Source organism: Furipterus horrens, unplaced genomic scaffold (genome assembly GCF_987537825.1).
Source record: "Furipterus horrens unplaced genomic scaffold, mFurHor1.1.pri manual_scaffold_6, whole genome shotgun sequence".
Lineage (NCBI taxonomy): Eukaryota > Metazoa > Chordata > Mammalia > Chiroptera > Furipteridae > Furipterus > Furipterus horrens.
Window position 1 is genome coordinate 36,600,163 of NW_028327176.1, and position 12,588 is coordinate 36,612,750.

Below are 12,588 nucleotides of genomic sequence, written 5' to 3' on the forward strand. Positions count from 1 at the left end.
ATTGATTTTTCTGGGTAAATGAAAATCTCACCAAAAAAGGGCAAAAACAGAATTCAGGTAATAGCTGTCTTTGTATTCTCATTCATACTGAGATCGCCCTTTTCCTTTGTGTTTCTCCTGGGATTGGGCTTGAGTTAAGAGTGTTCTGGGTGTGTATGTGGGAGGAGGGGTGGGGACTGAGCCACACAAAGAAACTCCCTGCATGGGTGGTTCCCCAGCCTGGCTGATCACCTGACCCCATAGGAAAACTTTTTGCTAATTCAGATTCCTTGTCCCAGCGGTGGAGATTCTAATTAAGTACCTCTAAGGAGGAAACCCCTGTTGAAGATTACATCATTAATGGAACTAATTACAACAGTCAACAACTTCATTTTTAAACAGAACTCTTATATAGGTTTCTGTCATTTAGTTTCTGAATGATTTAAAACTGGAGTGAAGGTTATTAAATTCACCAACTATTGCTCTTGGTTTTAGGGCAACAGAGGTGAAATTAGCAGGATGCTGCTCGAGCTTCATCTCAGTTTTGTAGAGTAAAATAGTTTCGTTTCTGTTGCTTCTGGCCTGTAGCGATGAGAGTGTGGATGGGCATCCTGGCGGCGGCCTCTCTTCACAGCGGGTCAGTGCCCATGTTGGTGAGCTGGCAAACACAACCCTTTCCAGGATTCTCAGCATGAATTGGGTTGAGTCATTGCCTAATTAGCTTCCTGACAGCTTGCCTTTTTCTGTACTTGAACTTGTAAATGCTGATAGGTACTTCTCTCTTTCCTTTGAGGCAGGAAATATAGGCTGCTGATGTCACTGCATGACCCGCATTGTTGGTGTCTCACATGACCCAGCTTGATTAAATCATCACCCATTCCACAAACAGATTGCACATCAGCCAGGGCCCAGCTCACATTCTGACTCCTCTTTGAAGCTTCCCCATGTATTTACAAAGATCTCTTCTTTCCCCAGCTCCTGAGTATACGTTCTTGTCTTACGTTCCTTGTGTGTGTGTGTGTGTGTGTCCCTGTTTCTGTCCCCAGAGCTCCCAGGATGTGGCCTACCTATCTGTGTATAACATATATCCATGAAATACTGCTGATGACATATAGGTGTTATGCTGCTGTCCCTTTAAAAGAGTAAAAGAGATATGGGAAACTGGAAGGAAAGTGTTTGAGTTTGCCTAATCTAAATAGACAGCTGTCTTCATTTCAGAAGGATAGTCTGTGTTTCTAAACTAACAAGTCTAGAAACAGATTCTCATCACACAGAAGAATAAGAAAGTTCACAGATTAATGTGTAAAATTCCACCCGCCTTTCCTGTTGAGTGTGTGTCTTACCCCTTAAGTGTGGCTTAGTTACTCTTCCACATTTACTTTCTGCATGTGAGCTAAGGATCCTAATAACAGAGCTGGGAGTTTATGCAGACTCTCAGACTTCACATACTTACCACAGTTAACAATGGGGAGTTTTTGTAGAAGTATAATTATTTCAATGTCTAGGTGTTTTTCTTGTTGAAAATTTTTAACTTTTTAATCTTGTATTTACATAGATGGATGGATGGCTCCTAGGCCAACACTATTCACCCCCAGCCCCCATCCCACGTTTTATTATTATAGGCAAGACACTAAAGAGAAAACGGTATTTCAAGCATTTTTCTCAACACTACGTAACTGCTAAGCAGCCCTAATCCAAAGAGCTAGCATTTATGGGCTTCTTACTATGACCTTGGGAGGCTGTGTTCTTTATTTATGTAAGTGCACAGTAGTGCAGTGAGATGGCCACTGTCAGAGTTGCCATTCCTCCGATGGGGAGCTGAGCAGCTTGCCTAAGTGCGCACAGTAGCTGGTGGAGCCTGGATTCAGACCCAGACGGGCTGGCTTTGGTGCCAGTCGATCAGACTTTGTGTATAATGTTGAAAATATGCTTGCTGCCTTTGAGTGGCTAACGAGTGCAGACTGTTTTAGACCATCGGGGCTGCTGTAACAAGATACGATGGACTGGGTAGCTCAGAAACAATCGAGGTTTCTCACAGTTCTGGAGGCTGTACGTCTGAGATCAGTGTGCAGACGTGGTCGGGCGGGGGCCTCTTCCAGACTGCACACTTCATGGGTCCAGCCTGTCGTCATTTATAAGGCACTTATCCCGTTCATGAGGCTTCCACTCTCATGATTTATAAGCACCTCCCAGAGGGGCCCCACCTGCTAACACCATCACCTTTGAGGGTTAGGACTTCACCATAGGAATTTGGAGGGGACACAGACATGCAGACCGTAGCACAGACCGTGGAAGCAGAGCATTAAAGTGCATGCTTTCTCTGAGAGTCTGGGTCAGCTTTCAGGCTGTGGTACACACAGTCCTCATCTATGAAGGACGCCCTGGCATGAAAATGTTTGGTTATGAAAAACTGAACAAAATAGTTTTCTGGGGTCTGGTGACGATAGGAATTGATGGACTAGCTTGAGGGTAGAAATGACCCCTAAAAGCTTCTGGGAAGTCACACAGGTAACTTGTCTTCACTTCCATCTTATCTCTGTGCAAAGTGGAAAACCTAGTTCTGGTTGGTGTTTCTTTAAGGCAAACCCTGGTGTCATAAAGCAGTTTTCATTGCCACTCAGAGGGAGAGGGTCTGCAGGACTGGGCTTTGATCTAAAGTTTACTCTTTATGTATATATACAGACGAGTTCTGTGGCTGTCGTTTGGCAGCTGACCCATCTATCGGTCTAATATTTCTTTGTAAATCTTAGATCCAGGATATCAGTGTGGAAACTGAAGACAACAAAGAGAAGAAATCTGCCAAGGATGCGTTACTGTTGTGGTGCCAGATGAAGACAGCTGGGTGAGTGTGAACTCAGAGGACCAGGGGCCGCTCCGCCCAGAGCTGAGTTCCACTATAGTCATCACTTCCAAAGTGTTGACAAGTAACTCTTCCACTGCTTCCATCGAGAAGTCTTATTAACTTGCAAGCAGTTGATAGGCTGACCTTTCAGCTAGCTCTCGGAAGGGAAGGAGTTCTGATTTATATTCTAGACCTCTCATCACCACAGTCAGTTTCCCTCTCTTTATTAAGGAAGCTCCAGAGAGTCATATATCTTGAATTTTAAAACCCTGAAACCATATTTAGGAATCGCATCCATGATGTTTAAAAAAAAAAAAAAAAAAAAAGTTGCTGCTCCTTTGATTTTTGCTGCTTTAGGGGAGCTTTACGCAGTAACTGTAAGCGTTCTCTTTGTACATTGTCTGCCTCAGTTTTTCTTCCTTTTATTCTTTCATTGAAATTTCAGGGAAGATATTTTCAAAGAACTGCATCTTTTTTGTTGCTCAGTGAAATTGCCGGGGCTCATAGGTCCTTACTGAGAGCTGGTTGTGTACCAGGGTAATTGTAGAGTTACTGTGGGAACTCCTTCGAGGACAGATGTAACTGTAATGGCCTTGAGCAGTCAACAATATGTATGGAAACCATAAAGGGGATCAAGTTAGATATGAACCTTTAACCAACCACAGATACAAAGTTATTAATAATCCGTGTGGTGTAGAATGTCTGATTGATTAGAGGTAGGTTTCAAACATGGAGAAGTTTTTTAGGAAAGTAATTCTGTTGTTTTTCTCCTGTGCTTTGTCTTTGCCAGGTACCCCAACGTCAACATTCACAATTTCACCACCAGCTGGAGGGACGGCATGGCCTTCAATGCACTGATACACAAACACCGGTAAACAGTTCTGGGGGAGAATGTTTACATTCTTCTGTAGCAGATATGGGTGACTTTTGATCCTCATATCCATTGCCTTAGATGTTGTTGCACCACAGTGGAGATTCCTGCATTCCATGTGAGGGAAATGTGAGGGAATATGTAAAGTCTCCTAAACAAAGTAAACAGCTTCTCCCATTATCCTCAGTTCTCTTAATAAACTTGGGAGTGTTTATTAAAAAAATCAGGTTTCATTCATTGATGATTAAATAACAGAGTTTTATTCTGCTAAATGGTGACTTTAAGACTTTGGAAGTAATAATTGTGTCTTAATTGGTCAAAGGATGTGTTTTCAAACTGTGGTTTTTGTTGTGTTCCATTGTTGCTCCACGTAGGCCTGACCTGATAGATTTTGACAAACTAAAGAAATCCAATGCACACTACAATCTGCAGAATGCATTTAACCTGGCAGAGCAGCACCTTGGCCTCACTAAACTGTTGGACCCTGAAGGTAAGGACTCAGGATAACAGGTGGAACCTTCAGCGCCTCTAGCACTGAGGGGTTAATATAAAATCTACTTTGTATCTGTTTGATTTGTACAATGTAATTTGGGAATTATCCAAGGAAAAGGAGCTTAATTTTAGTGTGAGAATTACTTGAAGATTTGTGCAAAGGATTGCATTTGAAAAGGCCTCAAAAGATGAGTATGATCTAAACACGTTCTGAAGGAGACAGCGTGCCAGGCAGAGGGACTTCTGTTAGCAACGGTTGAGGAAGGTGCGTTTTGGGGACTAACAGTTCACTGGAATGATGTTTAGAATAATAGGAAATACCAATGGGAAGATGGGTGGGGGCCCAAGAGGTTAAATTTTTTAGAGATTATTAAGCAGGCAGTAGGGAGTCATTGAAAGTTCTTAGGAGCTCTGGTCAGTGAAGAGCATCTGCCATTGGTGCTCATTGATTGGTGGTTTGTCTGGTTTCCACCCCAAGGTGGAGGAGATTGAAGGCAGGGGCCTCATTAGAAGGTTGTGTAGTGTTTGCTTATGAGCAAGAGCATAAATGACAAAGGTACATGAGGAGAAAGGGAAGCGTGTGGGTGAGAGAAGGCATGACACTCACAGTCCCTTCTTATGGCTCGCTGCGGGAAGCACAGAATCGCATTCGCTGCCTGGGCTTGTTCTCTTTCTACTCTGTGAGTCCTTGTACCGGGGCCCCAAAGACTGACTGCAGGTGACATGGAGTTGACCTGTGTGGGGGCAGTTCCCAGTTTATAGCTCTTACTTAACAGGATTTTAATCCTAGGCTGCTTTTAGCAAGAGTTATCATAGGCACTTTTTCTTATTTTGCAAAACAGAATTTTGTTTTGTTTTGTTTTTGATGCTGAAACTTTTTAGATCCTTTTCACTGTGAGCAAGTAGTAAAGAGAAAATTATGTGAGTTTAAAGTTCTTATAAATATAGAACAGGAAGTTTAACTCCCCAAGGGGAGATTGAGGTCGTAAGGCTGACAAGCTGGCTTCTTGCTTTTTCCAATGTATCAGATTCACTGATATGTTCACTACAGGAAGCTGAGATAAAATTAACTTTGTGCTAACCCAGTAAATGATTTCTCAGTATAAACAGAAAACTAAAATTCCTTGGGCTGTGATGTCTTCGTACTTAACCCCTACCTTACTATGGGAAGGCATTCTTCCTAAGCCCTAGCTATTTTATAAAGAAACTTTTATTTTTTTCAATCATTGACAAAATCTTTTTTAATAACTTGCTCATTAGTTAATCTTTCTAATCACTACCCAGTATGAAAAAGGGGGAGGGGTTATATTCCCTGGATCACAAGACAAAGAGCTAAAAATGGCCATTGATGTGATGTCACTTATCCTATGGGTCTGATCTTAATTATTAGTTGTCCCAGAGAGCCATCAGTTAAAATACAATTAGTAGACAAGTTTAAAGAAGGTTTTGCTGCTCACTCCTTCCTGGTTATGTTAACATTTGTGTTTATTGGATTGCATACAAGACCAACATTTTTCTCTGGTCTTCCTCCAATTTGTTCTCTCCTTGGAGCACACTTGGATGTGGGCTGAGCAGACGCAGGAGTTGGCCACAGGGAGCCCTGGGCCAGGGGGAACAGTATCTGTGTTTCTGGCCCCCACTGTCACTGGCTGCCTTGGTGACACTGGGCGGGGGCTTTCCAGCCTTGTGTCCCAGCGAAAGCAACACACTAGAAATTTGGGAGGTGGAGGAGCACAGGGCTTACCAAGACAGGGTTCCTATCCTCAGGAACTTAGTCTTGCAAAACAAATAAAATGTTCATAAATAATTATAGTACCAGGCAAAAAGTAGACGGTGTGTCCATATAACCGAAGTCCTTAAGGGAAAAGCAGAGAGACGGTGATTCTGGCTTGTAGGGATCAGAAATGGCTGTGTTGGAGTGGTCATTTCATTTGGACCCTGATGGGTGGGAAGAAGGTGATGGAGTGTGGAAGGCCATTTCAGGCAAAGGGGAGTTGTTAGTGACGGAAAGGACTGTTGGGAATTCTGGGGTGTGTGTGGGGAATGGTGAAGAGTTCTGTTTGTTATAGATATATAGTGCCTGAGAAGAATTAGTAAGCTAAAGAATTAGGAATGTCTAGAACAGTGCTTGGTGATTAGTAGAAGCCTGATAAATATTCGATGGATGGAAGGAAGTATGCTTTATTTTTCAGGCTGAGGGAACTTCTGAGTGATTTTGAGTTAGGTGAAAGTCTGTTCCTAACTGTGCTCCTGGAAGATCAACTAGATGCCTCGTACAAAGTGAACTGGCTAGCAGGGAAACGCAGTGAGGAAAACATTGCTTAAGGTCTGGTTATGTGACACAAAGGGTCTGAACCACAAGTGACAAAGTGGAATCATCCAAACCTCAATCTCAGTGACTAATTGGATATGGGTAACAAGAGATAAAGATGTCTTCTTGAGTAACTGGGAGAAATGTTAATGCCATTGGCAGAAATGAGGACTCAAGAGGCACAAACCCAGTTGTAGGTGGTGGTGGGCAGAGATGAACATGATGTATCTGAGTAGAAGCCACATTGCTAAGAATTCTGGCTGAATTCTTACTGTGTTTTTCATTTCTCTGTAGTGGTTTTGCATATATTTTGTCTTCTTGGTGGCCTGGGATCCTCTAGAGCAGTGGTCCTCAACCTTTTGGATACCAGGGATGGGTTTCATGGAAGACCATTTTTCCACAGACTGGGGGGTGTGGGGATGGGAGGATAGGGGGAGAAGGCTTGCCTGCCGCTCACCTCCTGCTTTGCAGCCTGGTTCCTAACAGGCCACAGACCAGTACTTCGGTACCAGCACATGGTTGGGGGGTTGGGAACCCCTGTTCTAGAGAAAAGGTCATGTCTCTTAAGATTGTATGTCCTAATTGGAATAAAAAGAGGCATTTATGAATATTGATATAATAAAAGAAACAGTGGGATGGTTTCATCCTCATCAGCCCTGTAATTGATGCAGTGAGGGCATAAATCTCAAGCACGAAAAATGAAGACACTGACCTGTTCAGTGTTCCACAGCTGTTCCAGAGTTCTTGCTGCCTGGATGGCAGCCCTGTTAGCACAGTACTGAAGGGAGTCTTCTCTGGGTTACAGATATCAGCGTGGACCACCCTGACGAGAAGTCCATTATCACTTACGTGGTGACTTATTACCACTACTTCTCTAAGATGAAGGCCTTGGCTGTTGAAGGAAAACGAATTGGAAAGGTGAGCTCACACCAGTTTTATAAGTTGTGAGACATAATTAAGGTTCACATCTTAACGGACTGCCACTGAGCTCCCTGCCCTCCCTGGAACTCATAAATTTAAACAGTAGCAGTTTGGGGTGGACTCCAAATGGCAGGAAAGTAGGCAGAAGCCTCTTCATCCCAAGGAGTGATAGAGGCAGGAGTGGTGGCTGAAGTATTTAGGAAGGGGTATGAGGAGAATTTCAGATCCAGAAACACACCTCCCCTCAACCTACCAGAAAATTGGGTAGTGAAAATCTGAGCTGGCTGATGTTTAGGGCATGAACTCCTACTTCCCACAGTTGAAAGAGCCTCGGTATGATGCTTTTTATTTCTCGTTTGCCTGCCATGTATTTCAAAACACCTCAGACCAGATGCCTTTGTCTTCCCAGTGTAATAGGAATGGAAAATTCATGGGCATGCATGGGACAGGACCAAGCAAAATAGAGCCCCTTTTGGAGCTTAGGCAGCAGGAGTCATTCAGACTCTTAAACCCTTTGCCAGAGGGTTGGGAGGTTCCCCAACCAATTCCAGTTAAGATGTCATTGCCCACAAATAATGGCCACTGTCTGAGTGCCTATTAACAAATGTTCCTGGAGTTTAAAATGCTTGTGCCTAAGTAGCAGAGACTCACCATTAAGTGTGCCTGTGCTCATGTAGGGTTGCAGTCTTGTTTTTCTTGTCATGATAACAGTCTTTTTTCCATTTTTCTAACTCCTGTTTACAGGTGCTTGACAATGCTATTGAAACAGAAAAAATGATTGAGAAGTATGAATCTCTTGCCTCTGACCTTCTGGAGTGGATTGAACAAACCATCATTATTTTGAACAATCGCAAATTTGCCAATTCACTGGTTGGGGTGCAACAACAGCTTCAGGCATTCAACACTTACCGCACCGTGGAGAAACCACCCAAGTAAGATGCAGACTGGAATGCCATTACCATTACTGTGGGAAGAGAGATCATTGCAGTCACAGACCCCAGTTTTCTGACTTGTATAATCTCATCACATAGTGAACGCCTCTCACCAGTGGCCTGTCCCACTCCTTTTCATCTGATCTTATGTTGCTGAGATTTATTACAAATCATGCCCTCTATGAGCCCTTTCCAATAATAGGTGTGCCTAATGTATTTCAGAATTTCGTTGTTGTTTTGTTTGTTTGTTTGCTTGTTTTTGTTTGAGATAGTAGCTATCGTGTGTATGCCATGTGCTGTGACTCCAGCTGGGTCTGAAGAAGCAACCTATAAGCAGGCCCACTGATATATCTGTAGCAAAATGTGTAAATGTTCATGTTGTGTTGTAGAGAGACAGAAAATAGTTTTGGTGCCCCCAAAAGTTTGATTTTTCACATCTTTAAAAATTTCATAATTGTGGAATAAGGATTGTGGACTTTATCTTTTGTTATAGTTTGAAAGTTGTTCCTCCTCTTTCTGAAACTCCACTCAGTTTTTAATTTCTTGCTTGAGGTCTCTGAAACTCATTGGAAGTTATATTTGGTACTCATTGAAATAATTCTTGCTGAATGCATTCAGCTATGCTCTCTGAATGAAGTAGGTCCATTGCCGAGGCTTTATGGTCTAAACCTTGACTGAGGTGACAATAAAAGAATGCTATTGTGTGCCCCCCAAATATAAATCTCAGTAACAACAAACAACCACAAAAAATACTTGCACAGTTGGGCACATTTTGAGGTCTGTTATACCCCAACTAACACACTCCTGTTTCTCTATCATGCATTTCACATAAATGCGACTTTTTAAGTTGCATGGCTGTGTGAAGTATGTTGTTTTGCCAGAAGCAAATTACTGTTTCCCCTTAAAGGAACAAAATATAATGAATGTTTATGGTTGTTCTTTTTCTGTGCTTAGATTTACTGAAAAGGGGAACTTGGAAGTGCTACTTTTCACTATTCAGAGCAAGATGAGGGCCAACAATCAGAAGGTCTACATGCCCCGAGAAGGGAAGCTCATCTCTGATATTAACAAGGTAAAACTGCTCCATCTGGTCCTGCTTAGACCCCATCCTGTAGGCTTCAGGTTCTGTCCCTGGGTCTTGACTGCTAAAGAGAGCAGGAGACTGAAAGGGTCCATCCATCCCTGCCTACTGAATTAAGGGGCAGCTGTTGCTTGGGTATTGCAGTGGGTCAAGGGAATACTTGCTGCAGGCTGGTCTGTTGGAGGTTTGGAGACAGTGTTAGAGTTAATCAAACCAGCTTGGGTTCTGCGTGTTTACCTTGTTACTCTCATCTGTCAGAGGCAATTGACTCAAATATCTTTAAGTTGCAAAAGGGAGAACACAATGCGTTATATCATGCATCTTGAATCTCTAGAGGTTGGGGCTTGGGATTCTGGCTCCTTCTATCTGAGAAGCTTTTAACAATTTCCATTATCATGCCCATTATGTCTGCAATTATAGAATTTCACAGCCGGCTTTATTTCCAAGTACAAATTTGAAAAATCTAGAACTTTGGTCAGTTGTACCCATTTGGATTCTTTTAAATGTCATGAAGTGTTAAGATACAGTTCATAGAAATGATCTTAATGCGTGCAGTCAGTCAGGAAGAATCTTGTAAAAAAATATTCAGATATATGAATTAAAAACAAGTGACTTGGAATGGAGTGAATGAGAGACATAATAAAAAAAATCACAGAAAATAATCATTTATACTTTTTATATGATCAAAGGTGTTAAAAATACTTACTTTGTTTTCTTTCAGTGAAAGTAAGAGATTTATAATTGAGTTATATTGCTCCATGTCTACAATGTTTTGTTTTCCAAGTACAACACAGGATCTTTAGATTTAGATAGGGGAGAGTGTTCCCATGAGACTAAACTGAGAAAACTTTTCTCAAGACCTAAGAGTCAGTGAAGATGGGAGTGAGACTTCCCTTTTAAGTTCCTGGGTCTTTTTGAGAAAGACTAGCTGTTGACTGTAGCGGAGGAAAGTTCCTTGAACATTGCCGGAAACTGTTCTTTTTCACTCCTGTAGGCCTGGGAAAGACTGGAAAAAGCGGAACACGAGAGAGAACTGGCTCTGCGGAACGAGCTCATAAGACAGGAGAAACTGGAACAGCTCGCCCGCAGATTCGATCGCAAGGCAGCTATGAGAGAGACTTGGCTGAGCGAAAACCAGCGCCTGGTGTCTCAGGTTCTGATCTAGACATTATTTGTGAAACTACTGGGGTAATCTAGAAATGTAGGCCGTACCCAAGGGCCATAGGACAGCTGCTTATCGGCAACCGTAGTCTGGATTCTGGAGCAACTGTCAAGTCATCTGCCCACTTCCAGAAAGAGGATGTTTATAATTTCTAATATACTGTCTCTTCTATTTATCTAGCTTTTTATAGCTTTGGAAGCAGCTCAAGCAGAGTTTGTTTAGAACCAGTGAGTGTGTGTGAACTGTTCACATTTATGTAATTAAAATTTTTTTTTTCCTTTCCTCAATCTTTGGCCAACCATTCTTCAAGGCATTTAGACTGGTCATGAAATAAATAAAAATGATGTTCTTTTGCTATTTGGCTTAATATAAGCTATCGCCTACTCTAGTCTCATTAAGCCAAATGCCAGATATGAGTTGGACCCCTTTGGAAAGTGAGAAGTTGCCGATTTGCTTTGGTGGGGCGGATGCATCTGAGCTCAAGCATAGAGTTTTAAAGGTCCTGGGGAAGGCAGAGACCAGCTCCAGGGGGTGGTGGATGAACCTCAGGGGCCGGTGTTTGGCTTTAAAATCACCAAAGACTATAAAGTGTGGTCACAATTCTGTATCTGTTCTATTTCTTTGTTTCCATTGGGTGGCATTTTTTTCATTTTGTTTCTCTGTAGGACAACTTTGGATTTGACCTTCCTGCAGTTGAGGCTGCCACGAAAAAGCATGAGGCCATTGAGACAGACATTGCTGCATACGAAGAACGTGTGCAAGCCGTGGTTGCCGTGGCCAGGGAGCTCGAAGCGGAGAACTACCATGACATCAAGCGCATCACAGCAAGGAAAGACAATGTCATCCGGCTCTGGGAATACCTGCTGGAACTGCTCCGAGCCCGGAGGCAGCGTCTTGAGATGAACCTGGGGCTGCAGAAAATATTCCAGGAAATGCTCTACATTATGGACTGGATGGATGAAATGAAGGTACAGCTTGATTGAAAGGAGGCCAGAGCTGATCCTAAGAGGCCTCTTTGTTTCTGGGACCCACCCACTAACCTCCCAACATACATTGTGTCCCTTGTCTAACTGCCCATTCCTGCAAAGCCCAAGAAGGGCCATGCCATGTTACCCACAGGAAGATTGTTAGCTCACAAGTTAAGTGAAATGTGAAGTGTGGAAAAGTTGTAAGGAAAACCAATTTTGTAGCTTGAAAGTCTGCTGCTGTGATTTAGCTCTAATTTATGTATATTCCACAGTAGGAAATCAATCAAATTGGGGCTTTCCACATTTTTAATTCTTTAGAGTTGACCTAACTTTCCATCTCATTGATGTACGGGTGAGTGACTCAGGTGTGAGGGCGGGGCCCAGGTAGGTGGTGTGGGCAGCTGGGAAAGTGGTAGGTCATGTGACGGAGTTTAGGGGGGAACTGGGCAGCCAAAGCTGCCTACTCTCCCTGGAGCCTCCTTTCTTTATCTGTAAGTGGAAATTGTAGTTACCAACCACCTCACTCAGTAATAGCGAGGATTAGCATGGTAATGTGTGCTGACATAGGACAGACCTGCTTGTTCCACTGACAGCACTGAGCATAGAAGTCAAGCTTTTCCCCCGCCCAAGAAGAGACCTGCCATTCTGCCAAAGCTTTGTGCCCACTCGTGTCCTCTGATGGAGGCCATGGAAAGCTCATTCATGTCAGGCAGTTCCCTAGCTGAAAGACAATTAGCCTTATAGTAGGGACAAGACAGGGCAATTTTGGGGTCATGCCATGAAGCCTTCACTATCTCAGTACATTGTGTTCCATTCCCAGGCTTGACCTTGTGCAAGGAGGTTCCTTCACAGGTTGTGAGCCCTCACCTTTTGCTTACCTCTTGAACTGTTTCTGGCCATGGGCCATGGTCACCTGATGCCATCCGTCTTCCCTTTTACTGTCCCAGATTAATGACGTTCTCACATCTTAAAATAGAAATGTTCATAAAATCTAACAGACGTGCTTTTCATTTTGTAAATCATGATGCA

General features: G+C 42.9%; 1 protein-coding gene across 3 annotated transcripts in view; it reads left to right on the forward strand.

Moving 5' to 3' along the window:
* SPTBN1 (spectrin beta, non-erythrocytic 1) overlaps positions 1 to 12,588 on the forward strand; it is a 184,173-nt gene that overhangs the window by 131,950 nt on the left and 39,635 nt on the right. For all 3 annotated transcript variants that reach the window (XM_090281294.1, XM_090281293.1, XM_090281295.1), the window contains 8 exons: positions 2,730 to 2,821; positions 3,612 to 3,692; positions 4,067 to 4,182; positions 7,301 to 7,413; positions 8,161 to 8,348; positions 9,303 to 9,420; positions 10,424 to 10,582; positions 11,257 to 11,559. In XM_090281294.1, the coding sequence (XP_090137420.1) occupies positions 2,730 to 2,821; positions 3,612 to 3,692; positions 4,067 to 4,182; positions 7,301 to 7,413; positions 8,161 to 8,348; positions 9,303 to 9,420; positions 10,424 to 10,582; positions 11,257 to 11,559 (1,170 nt within the window). The remainder of the gene's footprint in view (positions 1 to 2,729; positions 2,822 to 3,611; positions 3,693 to 4,066; positions 4,183 to 7,300; positions 7,414 to 8,160; positions 8,349 to 9,302; positions 9,421 to 10,423; positions 10,583 to 11,256; positions 11,560 to 12,588) is intronic.